The 17264-nt window shown below is 29.8% G+C and overlaps 1 protein-coding gene across 1 annotated transcript in view; it reads right to left on the bottom strand.

Annotated features, from left to right (window-relative positions):
• Nucleotides 1–17264, bottom strand: part of LOC142321417 (putative ferric-chelate reductase 1 homolog) — a 237390-nt gene that overhangs the window by 12976 nt on the left and 207150 nt on the right. The window contains exons 8-11 of the mRNA XM_075359487.1: nucleotides 14880–15148; nucleotides 11931–12044; nucleotides 11282–11438; nucleotides 1351–1577 (exon numbers count right to left, since the gene is read on the bottom strand). Of these exons, the coding sequence (XP_075215602.1) occupies nucleotides 1351–1577; nucleotides 11282–11438; nucleotides 11931–12044; nucleotides 14880–15148 (767 nt within the window). The remainder of the gene's footprint in view (nucleotides 1–1350; nucleotides 1578–11281; nucleotides 11439–11930; nucleotides 12045–14879; nucleotides 15149–17264) is intronic.

Below are 17264 nucleotides of genomic sequence, written 5' to 3'. Positions count from 1 at the left end.
TATTTATGTTACCAGAAAATAATAAACAAATGTTTATTCAAGAATAAAACTTTTCTGTGGTGTTCTTGATGAATAAAGGTCAATTAAAAAATTCATTTCTTAACAACTTTAACAATGTTGGCCTTTAAGCAAACTCTCATCTTCTTGTTTATTTTTATGATACATGAATTTGAATTAATCTGTGTGAATAATGCAGACTTTATCAAAGTATTATAATTCATTGCTATTATTATTATCTGTAAATTATTCTCACTATCTGTAAATTATTATCAGTAAAAATTATACATTCACTTTGAATTAAGCGTTCACCTTTATTAGAGTGAACATTATTCCATTTTTAGAATTATGATATTCATAATATGTAGTATTAAAAGTCCTTCTATTTTGTCAATATAAATATAAAATATATTGTTATACTCGTATAGTGTAAAAGGTTTTACAATTTTTTTCAGTAATGTTACTGGGATATAAGTTTAATATCTAAAGGTTGTAGATGACTTTACATATAAGTCACTCGTGAAAATCATTCTCATGTATAGTTGGTAAAAAGGACCAGAATATCTAGGGAAAATAAAAATGAAAAGTTTTCCTGTTGCCATTTTCTGTCATTTGAATATCAGCACAGCAAAATCTTCTGAAATGCAGGTGCTGTTCAGCCTTATAAGCTGTGCTTTTACTCTTTTTATCAGTAATATTATCTGTCTACTCTAACTCTGATGAACATCATTACTTTCACAGAAAGTTACACTGATTAATGGCATTTGTACTTCAGTGCTTCACAGCAATAAGAAATACTGGGATAGATATTTAAACATGTATGCTGTGATTTCTTTTTAATGTATGCAATTTATGTGGATTACAAGTTCATTGTCTGGTATTTACATTTCCATTAGTGCATTACAACAAACTGGTATCTTATAAGCGTTTGCCTCTTCTACACTATCTGTCAGTCATTGTTAGAATTATTTGTGAATTTTATATTCAATGGTACACATTTAATCCTTCTAACATCAGAATTTAATGTTTAGAATACGATGCCAGCTAAGGGGAAGCCCATATTACTTTCTTTGTTTTTAATAAGGAATAGGTCAATACAAGCACATCTTTCATGCAGAAAAAGAATATTCACTTTCTGCTTTGATTTTCTTAAATATTTTTTACTATTTTCTTTAAATACATTGAGATATATATAAATAATAACTGATACATTTAAATTCAATTACCATTTGGCACTTGCCCAGTAAGAAAAATAAGACTTCATTTTCCCATAAACATATCACCACTTTACTATTCACTAAACAACCAAATGTACTATAAATTATTGAAAATTAAAATTTGTTATATACTTACAGCAAACCAAACATCTTTGCCACAATGTGAAACTCCTACCCATGTTTGCTTAAAATAACGAGCTAATACAATTCCTAAACTGGCAAAACCAATCCATGCAGCTATCATAAAAGCACCATGAAGACGTATATATAATTTAGAAGCAGCTCCAAATGATCCTACATCTGATAAAGCCTTAAGCTGACCACTTGATGTTGCAAAAATATCATGATATCTGACATGCTCAGCTGCAATACGTAAAGAAGAACATACAGTAATAAATGCAAAGATACAAACAGTTATCGACATAAGTAAGAATACTTATTTATCTATAATGTAAATTTTTAATACATGATAGTGAATTATATATAACAATGGAACACTGGATAAAACCTAATTTTTTGCTTTCTATTGAATAATCTTTGAATGCTTTAATATCCATTTTATTAGTGATTATAAAAATTAATTTTATGATCTGTGATAGATTTCCTAACTAAATTATTTTCTAAAGATTGATATTAGAAAGTGTTTCTAGTGTAATTTTTCTCCTTATACTTTAAAAATTCAGAAAAGTGATTTTGGGAATTTGAAATCAATAACTTATTAGAAGAAGGACTAGATTATTATTACTATTAAAATTATCAATAATATCTTTTCAAAAGAGAAAGCAAAAAAATACTTATGTAAGGAATAACAGTAGCCCAAACTACTTTCTTTGTTTTTAATAAGAAATTAGGTCAATACAAATAAACACATCTTTCATGCAAGGAAAGGACATGCATGATCTGACAAAAGACTTGCTAGCATATTTTTAAATTAACATTTAAATTCTAAAAAAAAAAAAAGGTTAATGCAGCATACATGGTGACCAATGTTAGTGGCAGTGAAAAACAATGGTAGTAGTAAAGTCAGGAAGGCAAAGGCAAAGACTAAAAGGTATTAAAATGTAAATTGAAAGAAATTCTGAGAGTAATTTGGGTTAGTAAGAAATGTACGTTAAAAATTAAAAAGGTTCTAAAGCTGAAATTGAAAGAAAAAGAATCTTGTACAAATTTTTTTCATAAAAAGAACTACAATTGTGTGCAAATTAATTTGAATATAGGGAATTTTTTTTATTTCTATGGTTATTTAGCAATTTCCGTATTATAAATGGTGTTTTGTATTTTTTGCTCTATGTGTTTTGAATATAAAATAGTGGACATAACTCTAAGAAAGTGTTCAAAAATTGTATCTTCTTTTGAGCAAACCAGTAAGCCTCAACAACTAATAGCTTCTGAATGTGGTGTTGGATTAGGAATAGTGAGTGTTATTTTAAAACAATTTAAAGAAATTGGTTTCTTTTCACCTCAAAGGAAAGGCAAATGTGGCCATAAAAAAAAATGTACTCCAACACAGAATCGGTTATTAGTGAGAAAAAGTAAACTTGATCCAAAATTATCTGCTCTGGACTTAAATCAAGAATTAGCAGCCAGTGGAACAAATTTACACATGAAAACTGTTAAGACACTGACTTCTTGCAGTTGGATGGAAAGCTTGCTGGCCAGCTAAAAAGGAGCTTTTAACATCAGCAATGTGCAAAAAAGGCTCTTGTGGGCCAAAGAATATGCTAGAGACACATCCAAGAAGATTGGAAAATTGTCACATTTTCCGAGGTACATTTCTATGTTCAGAGGCAAAGGGTTTCATATGTTTGAAAAGCTCAGATGAAAATACATCACCAGCTTATATTCAACAATCAGTTAAACATCCCCAGAAAAAATGTTTTGAGGTTGTTTCACATATAAAGGCCCTTGTTCATTACTTCCAGTAGATGGTCTGTTGAAAAGTAATGGATATATTAAGATTCTGAAGGAAAGGTTGTGAACCAACTTTAAAAAAAAAATTCTCACAAGGCAACAGAATGCTCTAACAAGATTTGATGCCATGTCATACTGCCAAAAAAATAGAAAACGTTTTTGAAGAACAAAACATTAGTGCTCCTGTGGCCATGCAACTCCCCAGACATAAACCCAGTTGTAATTTTTTGGGCAATAGTCAAAACCAAATTCTCAAAAATAAATTTTGCCACAAACATCGACCTCATTAAAGCAATAATATTGGTACAATTTCATGATGAAGAAATCATAAAAATGTATAGTACACTTGTTGAATCGATGCCAAATCTTGTATATGGTACATGAAGTGATTAAGAATAAAGGAGGAATAAAGTGATTAAGAGGAGGAGGATAAACATATTAAATACTAGATATTCACAATTGTACTTGTATGATTTCATTTCTAAATAACTTACTTTTTATCAAATAACATCTGTTTTCAGATTAATTTGTTTGTTGCTGTAAGTTGGTGGGTCATAATATACAAAATATTTTAGTTAAGAAAAAAGAGAATATAAAACTATAACACAAAGATTAGAATTCACAAGGAACATAGAGATTGCAAGAATATTTGTTCTTCTTATTTTATCATTTAAAAAATATATATTTTACATTTTATTGCTTTACATTTTCTGCCTCATTATTTCTTATGACTGCGAAGCATCTAAAGGATCTGAACAAGGGACATTATTCATAGTTGCTATCTTTGACAGTAATATTATCTATTATCAGTTAATTTCTATGTTGAATAGAATGAAGGTGTCATTTGTAGGGCTGAATATAATCTTCATTCCAATAGATATGGAAATGGTAAATTTCTATGGTATGCTAATATGCAATAATTTTACATTCACTAACATATTTTTGATTAAATGATTAGCATATAATGGAAAGAATGGACATACGAGGTCTGTAAATAAAGTAATGAGACTGCTTCAGAAAAACTTTTTATTTACAATCCAATTGTACATGGACTCTATCACCTTCGAAATAGTTACCTTGGGAAGCCATGCAACTCTTCAAATGGTTTTTCTATTCCTCATAGCAGTGTTGGAACTCAGAAATCAGAATGTCCTTCAGATGGTCGGTTATATTTTTTTCATGTTTTCTACTATTCCAAAATGGTCTCTTTTGGGAACAGGAAAAAATCACAGGGACTCAAGGCAGATGAATAAGTTGTTTGAGGAACTACAGGAATGTTTTTCTTTGCCAAAAACTCATTAATTGAGAGTGCAGTGTGACAAGGTGCATTGTCATGATGCAGCATCCAATTGGCTTTGATGGCTGGTCTCACGTGGGCAATTCTTTTTCACAGTCTTTCAAGAATTTCTTGGTAAACATATTGATTTACAGTCTGTCCTGTAGATATAAACTCTAAAAATCTCTGATTCATTCAACATTGTTGTCACTTTTTGACATTAACGGTCTTCCAGAGCATGGATCGTCGCAACTGATTCCCAGCCATTTGAAAATGCTTTAAATCACCTAAAAACTTGGGCTCGTGACACAGCATCATCACCAAATGCTCTTTTAAATTTTGAAAAATTTTCAGTAGCATTCTCACCAAGTTTAACAGAAAAATTGATTGCATAACATTGCTCGTAATTAGTATCACTCATTTTTTAATGCACAACAAAAACCTGTTTCACAAAAACTTTGTTTATGTCTCAGGTGGCAACAATAGACTAAAAATATTAATACCTAATGTAAATCAGCTGTTCATATAACCATATGATTACTAGTCTCATTACTTTATTTGCAGACCTTGTATACCAAATAAAAGAACTATTCAAATTGAGGCAAAGCTGTTTTCATACAAATTCACGACACAACAATACTGAACATCAAACTTTAGGTAATTGGCAACATGAAATAAATATGCAAGTAAAAGTTGTAGGTAAAATGCTGTTAAGAAGAAGGATTTTATTGTACTCTATATTCATTGCTAACTAAAAAATCTGCTTCTTAGTATGCAGTATTATTTTTTTGTAGTATTTTTTACTTTGCTTAGCTATTTTTTTTGCTTTGTAGTATTATATAACCATCCAGTAAAATACAGTATTATGTTGATGAAAATGGTCTATGAGTACAATTAAATATATATCATCATAAATGTGTAAAAATATACCCTGATATATATCCTGAGCAAGACAGTAAACTGCTGTAATCAGAAGCAAACCTCTGAGTGTTGATTGTCCCTTTCTCTTTCCTGATCCTTTCTTCCTTCTTCATTGAACAAATGCCATTGGAATTGAGTCAGCTGCCCCGATTCCATTTGTGGCAGCAAGCTGACACATTATATATGATATTCAGCAAAGAAAACATTTTTTTTTACTGGAGTTTAATGGAATGATGACCCTGTGTGTTTATATGAATTATCAATCGCTTTTTGTTTAGTTGTTTTATCACAGCCAAACTAGTGGCTGATGTACCTGTTTGATGAAACTAGGCTTCCTCTTCCAAACCCACCAGGTTGGTCTAGTGGTTAAAGCGTCTTCCCAAATCAGCTGATTTGGAAGTTGAGAGTTACAGCGTTCAAGTCCTAGTAAAGCCAGTTATTTTTACACGGATTTGAATACTAGATCGTGGATATCGGTGTTCTTTGGTGGTTGGGTTTCAATTAACCACACATCTCAGGAATGGTCGAACTGAGAATGTACAAGACTACGCTTCATTTACACTCATACCATCCTCATTCATCCTCTGAAGAATTATCTAAACGGTAGTTACTGGAGGCTAAAAAGGAAAGAGAGAGGCTTCCTCTTCCAGTTCTAATCAAACAATTGATAGACATACAACTTTTTGAAATTGTTTACCTCCAGAAAAAATTGTGAAGTCTTTACACTCTTTTAAAGAAACTGATGTTGGTGTCAATTATAAAACTTGATTTTGTGTGTAATTTTCTTTAAATTTACAGTAATCATTTTGGAAAACATTAAAAATTCCTACATTTTAAATATGTAGGAATGTGTTTGCTTTTTGGAGCTATTACAGGTTCTTTGTTGGTGGGGTTACAGATGACTGTTACTGATAGTGCCTATTAGGAAGGGATAGGAAACTCTTAAATGTGTGGTCAAATGGTTTAATATATTAATGATATATTTTTTTCTTCAGATTTAATGTACTTGAAAAACTGTTTCATAGAAACATACAAATTAAGTGATGAACTCAACATTACTACATACTTTCTATGAAATGGGCCCCCCATTGGGGAGTCTTATTCTTTAAGATTTTGAGAACTGGCATCCTCACGGCCCTAATCTCTGCTGCTTTTCTTAACACTACACACAGAGCTGCAGAACAGTTTACACTATGCACATAAACTACACCAAGAACACTACACAGATTACAACATATATCCTTACACAACTACACAATTTCTTTTTACACTTCCACTCAGTGGTGTTGTGACACCTTATGATACACAACTGTAACCCAAGGTGGAAACTATTGTGCTGATGGGTGGATGGGTCTATGTTGTGAGTCTTGAACGATGTCCTCTGGCCACCTGGGCAAACCCAGTTGTATTTAGCTCCAGCTCCAGTATGCGTATACTCTGCTGGAGTGGTCCGTTATATTGCTGGTACTCGTGGGAATCGTATGACAGTCCCTAATAAAAATCTTTCAGTGGTTGTTGGTCCACATGAATAAACCAAGAAAAACAGGGGTTTGAAGAGACTTCGACAGTGGATAATGAGAAAGGAGAATGGCATTGATGTACCAACATCATTACTAGTTCTGACCTTTCCCAGTCCAATTATTCCTGACCGAATAAAGATTGGTTATCTTTGTGTTTGTGTGTGATCGTATGTACCAAACTCCGGATTTGTTCCAATGTCAGGGATTTGTTCATACCAAAATTGATTGCAAAAAGGAACAAGTTTGTGCACATTGCAGCCATATGGGAGATGATGATAGAACATGTGCTGAGGAAGAAAAGTGTATAAACTGTAAAGGTTTACCCTGTGCAAAACCTTGAGATGACCCTTTTACAAGGAAGAAAGAGCCACATTAAAGATCTATACTGAGCTGAAAGTGTTCTTTTCAGTAGCACATTGGGAATACAGAAAATTCCTGAGCATGAGGAATCCCATATAACTTGGTATTATTTTTGTACAACCCCTCTCAAACAATGTACAAAAAGAGAGAGATAAATTTCATGTAAAGAACTGACAAAATTGGTAGAAACTTTGTCAGAACAGGTATAGCACCTCATGACTATTATTTCAGCATTAAGTACTGGCAAGAGGTAACTTCTGCCAGAAAAACCAATGGTGGTCAACCTAAATCCACATTAATAATTACACCAATACATAAAGTTCCTGCTGCACCAACAATGTAGCAAATAACCAAGATCCCTGTGAAGGGATCTATTAAAACATTATCGCCTGGAACAGCCTCTCCATCCTCCCAGGCTTCCAAATCCCATTCACCATCTCAAGGTTTCTATGAGGTTGTGGTGGCAGATGAACTGCCTGAAGAAGCAGAGCACTTATTAAAATTCATCAAATCATAAAAGAAAAACCGAATAGTATTTGATATGTAATTTGCACGCAGAATTTTTATGTATAATATGAAAAAGTATTAGTTATGCCTACAAATATTATTCAGTGGAATATTTTTAGTCTCTGTTCCTGCCTTGAAGATATTGAAATCCTAATAAAGAAGAAAATCCTTTATTACTTTGTTTGCAGGAGACTCACCTCTATCCACAGGATGATCTGCCCTTTTCCAGATACGTTTGCAAAAATTGTGACTATCAAATTGAGGGCAGAGGATGAGATGTGGCTGTTTTCCTAAAGGAAATAGTATTGGCCAGCAGGTAACTTTACTTACAACCTTTTCCCTGCAGTCTCAGTGAAGATATTGGTGCCATTCAATATTAATATCTGCAACTTATATCTTCTGTCAAATTCCAACATCAGTGAGAATGATCTATCCAGTCTGTTTTCCCATATTCCGTTACCCTGCCTAATAATTGGAGATTTCATTGCTCATCACCATTTGTGGGGCTTATTGTCATGTTCTTCTCAGGAAAGATAGTTGATCGATAGTCTGTAGTACACATGTACATCTGACACCTGGTTGTCTATGAGATTCAGTGTGTTATTTCACAAATGAATCATTGTAATTCAACAGTGAGCTTCTGCTGGATCCCCAGCCTAATTGGGATTTCAGGCAATGTGCGCAATGATAGTGTGGCAAAGGAGGCTTGCTTCCAGTCTCCTTTCACCAGTCGTGTCACTTTGTACGATCTGTCTGTTTTCTAAAGAGATTGGTACATAATGAGTGGCAAAGTGAGTGAGATGCTAATATTAACAATAAACTTCATTTAATGAAAAACATCGTAGAGCTCGTCATGCAGAAATAATCGTTGAGAGAAGGTTATTATTTGCTGTCTGCAAATAGGGCACTCTAGGCTCACTTGTGGATATCTGATGATGTAACAGATGTATCTGTTTGCGTATGTTACAACTGCCAACTAATAGTCACCACATCTTTGTAGATTGTATCAGTCAAATGTTGCAAGTTTAACTTAGAGGCTAACATGCGAACCATTCTACGAGATAGTGGAATGTTGTTATCTTATGTTTTACGGTTCCTTAGGGCTGTTTGTTTATATTCAAGTATTTGAATTACTGTAGTGTGTTCAGTTATTCATGCCAATTGCCATAAAGCAGATGGTAATTTTATTATTTAATTGCAATAGATAATGATGTGATATATCTTTGTTTAATACAACAAATACATCGTGTCTGGGCAATGATAATGTGGAAGCGTTTTTCGCCCAGAAAAAAAAAGATAATAATATGTTTCTATTAGTCAATTTACATTGTTTATTGTGAGTTATGATAGTACATTTTCTTTGGATATAAATCCTAGTATATTTGATCTGCTCAATTTATTATCTGGTACAATCATTATAGTCTAATTTACATACTCAAGCATTGTTTTAATTAACAGTCATTGTAACTCCAGCTTAGATTTCACTGCAGAATGTGAATACATTAAATCTTTCAGTTTTCTCGATCTTACTAAATCCAATATAAATTATTAACACAACTAACAGAAGTATAAAATAAAAATAAAAACTATCCACAACATAAACATGCAAATTTTTCACATATTTTGCATCATCTTTTACAAATCACCATATCAATTGACAACTAAACTGAAAAACTTAACATAATAAAATTTTCTTAATACCTATTATTAGCTAAGTATGGATCGCTTAGACATCCGAAAAGTTCTTGCTTCAAATCCTGGACAGGATTTTTCCACATATCACTAAATTCATTAAGGATAAAAAAAAAATGTAGTAGCAGTAATTGGGTGTATATCTATATTCTAAATAGATAAAAATAAAAATCACTTCTTGTAACCAAGAATGAATAATATTAAGATACATCATCAAACATTCAAATAAAATTACCAAAAAATGAAATATAAATAAAATAACACCTTAGTAAAATAAAAATTGCTTTTAAAACCATAAATAAAATTCTCGGATAATATGACAATCTAATAAAATATACACTGATAAACACACCAACCCAGAAGTATATAAATTAATGTTGGTGGCTGCATTATCTACAAGGGATGGCAGAAATTTAATGTACAATCACTTGTAACTCACAAATGAAAAGAGATAATCAAATGAAACAAAAGTGGCATAGAAGTACATTTTATGTGTTACAAAACTTATGTTAATTTTTCCTTGTAGTCAACATTTACACCTACGTGTTTCTCCCAATGGTGAACTGGTTTTATCATTCCATCAATGAAAATGCTTGATCCACGATCTCACTGCATCTTTCAGTTTGTAATCTGTTTGTAATCTTATAGTTATGAAAGGTATCGAATAATTTAAAATTTAAACTTCACAAGACCCTCAACTATGTGTGTGTCTGAGCATTATCATGTTGTAGAATTATCGGCTTCATAAAATGTGAAACACAACACTCATGTCTTCTAAACTGCTTTTAGCATATGTTTTAGAAGCACAAAAGGAGATTTTTTACCTCCTTTTGGTTTTCAACGGTCACAGTGGTTGATCACTGCAAGGTTTATTCTCAATATTCACTTTAGCAGCTTCTGATGTAAGCCTACCTATCACAGTACTTCAGTCAACAGTTTCATCACCATAAATGTCTTTTAGATAACAATGAATGTCACTAGTGGTCAAAAATTTTACACTGTTAAAAATTCAGTCACCGCATACGTTCTTTTAGTCATATTTATATAGCAGGTGTATTCTACTCTGTAACAATGTCGATTGACCAAAACTGAGAGATTGTGAGTCAACAAATTTTGTAATGTTCGTAGTAGGGAATGAAATTACAAGAACAACACAGAAATGAAGTTTATGAAATTTAGACACAACAGAATCAGAATCAACCTAGATAAATTAACTCATACATATAAAGATAATAATCATAATTTTATTCATTAACCTTAAAATCCATGAACTCAGCATATATGAATATGAAAATATTCAGCAAACCAAACACAAGAGAGATCAAAAGATCCTATTCAGCTAAATATTTAGGCTATTTATAACCACTTCATAATTGGTACAACACAGTCAACAATGTACACAGTCAACAATGCCACTGTAATACCAAAGAGATCTTATCTTCAGAGGCAGATTTACAGATGTGCCGCCTATAAGCTGAACAACTGGCTAGTGCTGGTGCCGTGCAGCCTGCCTTTACCGCCTATGAAGATTTGCCGCTGTAGGCTATAGCCTAGCTAGCTATTTAGAAATCCACCACTGCTTATCTTCTAGAAGCACATTTCCATATATTTAGATAGCATGTCATTTTAAAAATTTTTTATAAAAACTGTAACATACTTTTATGTTAATCAATTACTTCTAAACACAGTTGATTAATAATAAAAAAAAGTTTTGGAATGATGAATTTGTTCTAAATTTACTGGTGATATTTAGTATAAAATTCAAAATTGATTTTTGTGCCCTTAACTAAATCTAAATAATTTATTTAGTTGTGTAAGCTGTAAAGCTTCATCCATTCATGTAAACTTATATAAAATTATGGCAGAATTGTTTTACTTACATTTAACGGCAGAACCTGCAGCAAGAAGTAAATAATATTTGTCGTTAGCAAGATCAAAAATTTTACCTTCGACTGTTGTTTTTACATCTCGTGTAAATTTACAATAAATGTTTCCATCTTCATATGAACTGCTCAGTAAATTTACTCCAGTTTGTTTCTGAAAGGGAAGAGAATCTCTGATAAAAAAAAATTCCATCCGCTTAATACCAATGTGTATAAAAATTTATTTAAAAAAGTTGATGTTAATATTAAATTAATGCTAATGATTTAAACTAATCATGGTATTACAAAAAATAAGTAATCATGGCATTTAAGCAAGAAAGAAGACGGCTGAAGGTTGGTATATGAAGTGAAGATTGGAAATTACAAAGGAGAAAGCTTGAGACAGAGAGGATGGAAACAGCAGTGTTATGATAGACCTAACCAGACAGAATCACCAGATGGTGATGAAACATGAAATAATTACATTCCATATAAATCAAATAGTAACTGTTTCAATGTATCAATCAGTCATTAGAAATACAGATTTAAAATTATACTTAAAGGTGTTAAAAAATTGCACAGATATTTTAATAAGTTTAATACCTCTAATTTATGAATTCAGTAACAAAAAAAAATGTTTATATTACAAATGTATAAGATAGCTTACCACTTTATTTCGTGTATTGCTCTTTTCTCCAGGCCGATTCCATGACATAAATAGTTTTATGTTACTTGATGGTGAATTAGGGTCATACACACATTCCATTACACTATCACCACCCTGAAATATTTATCAATGTAATTTTACAGGGGAAAATTAAACATTAAAAAAAGTAACAGTTGTTTCTCATAAACTTTAATGAATTATTAATATTTATTATTTAAAACAGAATATAAAGTAAGCTAAAAGTCAGTTTCCTCAGTTATGAATAAGAAAACAGATGATAAAAAGATTTGTTTAAATTAATTTTTTTATTACATATTTATTCAAAGAAAGTGTTTGAAGTGACATCCTTTTGTCTTTATGCATTCATGATAGTATTTAATCACTGAATTACATGTTTTTTTCTAATAAAGTTTTTTCTGTTATATAAAATCAATAGAGTTTTTAATTGGCAGTATAAGGTAGTTCAGATCATTTTGATTTAAAGTAAATATTAAATGTTCTATGGTTTCCCAGAATGAAAAATGGAAACTGAAGAGTGAGTGAACCCATATTACTCTCAAATAAGGATGACAATCCTTATTTGAGTTTTCTTTATTAAAAATCCAGCTGTTGTTTGGAATAACATTTTTTAATATCACAAGATATTAATTGTCTGTTACACTTATGTGGAAGAGAGAAGGAACTAACACTTCTTTTTGTGATCCTACACTTAACACGAACTCCAGAGACATTAAATTCTTCCTGTATAATTACATGAGAATTTTCTTCAGACAAAAAACAAAATAATGATAGTTCAGTTGGTTATTCAATTTAAAGCATAATTAATCAGATCATTTCACTGAACTAGAGAAATAAAAATCTTCTTCAGCAAGAATAATAAATTAAACACTCATAAGATTCTACTTCACTGTCAAAATCATTTTCATGAAGTGCAGATTGTAATCTTGGCCAATAACCCTTAAAATTCAATTATTGTAGAATTTTCTTTAATCTTATATTTCTATCTCAAAAGTGTTTATCTAAAAGAAGCTTTTCATTGATTTTTGAGGGTTCTTTATTAACACTCTTCACAAATTGTTAGATTTTTAAATGCAAAAATTTCAAGTTAATGAAGCATTTCCAATGCCTTCAGTAATTTCTTGTTTAATGTACTGTTAAACTAATAGAACTGCCATTATTCTCAATAAAGATATAGAAATGAACCAAACAACAACTGAATAATAATTAGATCACTTGATTACCAGCATTCACAAAACCAAAATTTTCCATCTTTTATAGAATTTAACTCTGCATGCCGGGAAAACTGACTTTTAGCTCATGATACATATTTATAATTAAGTTTACTTTTTTCCAGAAGAGCTGAATTCAATCAAAATGTTTGAGTAAAACATAAAAGATAAATGAATGAGGATACTGTTTAAGAGAATAAACAGTATTATTTTCAACCTGATGGTTCTGCAATCTTTGGTATATCTCAAGGATTAGCATTTTGGAATTGAAAATTGTCTATTAAGGATAAAATGCTGAAGATTGAAGCCAGTAACTGGTCCCTATAGATTATTTAAGTTAATAACGCTGGGTGCACTTTTACTGCATGCTGGAATGGTTGATAGCAACTGAACCACAAAGGCTTACAAAAATAAGAATAAAGGAATAATAGTTACCTTATGATAAGCTTATAAAGAATGCAGCATTTACATCGATTAAAAGAGTTACTTAACAATCAGTAATATTTAATACAACCAAATGATATTAAAAAATTGATAATCGATTACATTTTTACCATTTAATAATAAAATCACTACTAAGTAGGTAAAGTAAGATACACAAATGAAAAGCACTCAATTTTACAAAATATAACTCGGATCGTTTTCTTTTCAGTGAATGTTGAATAGTAAGATAATTGAAATCTCTGGTACATCTTATGTAGCTTTACTAGGTTGTGATCTGTAGATAGCTTGTTTATAAAATCGCAGTGCTTATACCAGGTTGCATTGTTAATTAAAACTGAATAAAAAATGGTAGCTAATAGCAACTAGTAGCATAAAAATTTAATTAGTAGCTTGGAACTCAATTTCTGACTTTCTACGTGAATAACAAACTCTTAACCTCTGAGTTAACAAATATATTTTGATACAGTGATCATATTTTTTTTATCAACAATCTTCTGCGACATAAAAATGTAAATTTGTAGAACTTAAAAAACTCTTTTAAGTAGTTATGCGCAAAAAGCTGACTTTTCATTTCCAGTGCTCTCACTATTTGTTACTCAAAAACACACAGATTTTCAGAGTACAAAACATTACATAAGTTCAATTAATCAGTAGGTCCTATACACAAGCATCAAGTTTCAGCTTACTCACCAGTTAGATGCATTGCATAAGCACGTATGAAAACATACACTACTATACAATCTATATAACCTCAAATTTTTCATTTACCTTAAATTGAGCTTAACTCAAGAATGACTTAACCAAGCTTCATCAAATTTTTACATGCACAACTTTAGATACACTACTACATCAAATCTGAATTTCAATGAACTTGAGAACTTGATGTAGAATTTTTGGAGATTTGCAAACCACAAAGTTTTATATATATGTATAAAGAGAACCTATTTTAAGTGAATGATATTTTTGTACTTCTCATATCTCAAGACGTAATAAAACTCCTACCATGCGCCTGAAAGTAATATTGTACTTTTGTTCGAAAAGTCAGTATGAAAGCTACATTTTTTTGATATTTAAATATTACATATTAGATATTTTACATTTTAAATATTTATTTTTTTTAGATATGTATTACATACATTTTAATATAAAATTTTATAATAAACATTTCCCTCTAACATAAAATGTAAAGAATACCATTAATAGCATATTAAGAGCAGATAAGTTTTAAAACCTATGTAAAAAAGCAATGAAAATTAATATTAAATAAAAAAATTACCATCATAGTGTCATTAGACAAACCAACTGCAATATAACCACTAGTTTTTCCTTTTAGTTCAAACTGGTAACGACCACCTTCTACTAATACTGTCACAATACCGGTACATGATTCATCATTTATACAATCATCAGGATATCCAAAACAATTTTTCAATACATTACAGTCATCATAGATAGGATCGTGCGGTACAACTGCTCGAAGATCAGAAAGTTTTCTTGAATCTGCTGTTGAACCGCGAGCTATGTCATGGTAACCAACACTATTTGCTGTAAAATGTATAAATTTTGAAAGGAACCATTATCACCAATGTCGTAAGTACACATTTTAATATAAAGATAAAATATGTCTAAATGGTTAAAATTTATTTATTTATGCAATTAAATTATCTTTATTTTGTAATATTCAAAGAAAATAAAACTAAGTTTACCAATCTAACTGTTAAAAATTTTATAAACAACTATAATAAATATAAAAAGCAGTAATCACCTTTAAACTTAATCATAAAATAATGAAAATTATTTTAAAGATAAAGTAAAAAATTATATTTTCAATAAGTGTGGTATATACAAAATAAATTCTAACAATTGAAGTATGATATATATATATATATATATATATATATATATATATATATATATATATGAGTAAACCAACAAATCTTTCAAAAAAAAATAATAAATTTTTGAAAGTAGCTAAGTATTTAACAAAAAAAATAATATATAGTCGTAGATTAAAAAACAAATCATATCTATGGTGATCTTTCGTAAAAAGGTTCTGAGTTCAAAACCCGGAAAGGTTTTGTATTTTTCATATACCATGAAATCCATATATCATTGTTGGTAACTATAATTTGGTCTAGTAACTGTAGTTATTTGAAAAATGAATAATAAAATATATATACAATAAAAAAAGAGAGAAATGTAAGAAAAAATATTATATTTATAAATTTAATGAAAAAAAAATAACAGTATTTGAAGATGATGACCCTGGTATAAAACATGTGAAATTTATAGATAGAATTTCAACATAATATTTAAAATTCATTTTATACTTGAGTACAATTTGAATTGAAGAGGATGTTAATTGATTTTGTGGGTTTTTAAGACAGGATTGATGATGGATGTCGTTAACTGTCTTGTTGAAAAATAAATCATTTGTTTTTATATATAAGAGAACAATAGTTTTAATATCATTAACAATTAATTTGTATATTATAAACATTTTTGATAGCTAATTATCATTTGAAGTTCTATTTTTGAAACGGGGTGATATAATACAAAATATTTAATGTTGACCAAACTAAATTTTAATTAAATATTTTCAACTTTTTTTTAGTCTTCATTATAAAAAGTAGAATCGCTTTTTGTATCATCAGTAATACTAAGGTTGCTATTTTATAGAGATATTTCAATTAAAATAACTGGTGATGGTCAATTAAAAATAGCTGGTGATTCAAATTTATCTTATGGAGTTTTTCAGTTTTCATGCAACCACCACTGGATAAGCACATCTATGTCAAGTCTACGGCTATCAATTAGTGGAACTGTTTTACTGAGTGCAATAATTGTATTATGTATAATTATAAGAATCTGGTATTTTATATTCATCAATAAACTATAATAGATTAATGAATTTATAGCTGATGATAACACATTAGATTAACAAATTATGTTACAAGATAAATTTAAATAAATTTATTTTATAAATGCTGATAGTTTTTTTAAGCTGATTCTAAAAAACAAACCCACTAGGAATAACATAAATTGAAGTGAAATCAGTTGTGGAAATGTTATTATGGATGATGATCATATAAGTGGATATTTTTATTGTACATAACTGATTTAAATTTATAATTTTTATTGATAAAAAAAACAGCTTATCATTAAAAATCAGTTATTTTGTCATTTTTAATGCCAGCAGTCAGTGTTTATTTTTATTAATTTATTTTTATTGAAAATCAAACACAATAAGAAAAACTGAAAATTGTGCAATAAAAATCAATAAAAAAACATGAATTTAAACAAAATTATGTTTTATTGACTTTAATTACATTAATTTTTTCAGAATTAAATTCACTAAAATTTTGTTTGTAAATTTTATTTGGTTAATGGAAATTTCACAAAGTAAATTTATGTTAAACCTTAAAAAACCATGCTTTCCAATATTAATTTTTTTTGGTTTTACATTTTTCATGGGAACTACTAGATACAGTTTTAGGATGCTTTTTTCGATTTTTCAATCATGATTGCAAATAAAACCTCTAATTTTGTTCTATAATTTATCTCCATAGAATTTTAGTACAGTATTACTTGATCTTAGAATAGAAATCTGAGTGAAATCTTTTGCTAGCTATAAGTTGTAACTCAAAAATAAAACATTTCT

This window comes from Lycorma delicatula, chromosome 3 (assembly GCF_047948215.1).
Source record: "Lycorma delicatula isolate Av1 chromosome 3, ASM4794821v1, whole genome shotgun sequence".
In the NCBI taxonomy this organism is placed as follows: Eukaryota; Metazoa; Arthropoda; class Insecta; order Hemiptera; family Fulgoridae; genus Lycorma; species Lycorma delicatula.
The sequence above is the reverse complement of the archived record's forward strand: the minus strand, read 5'-3'. Positions and strand labels throughout refer to the sequence as shown.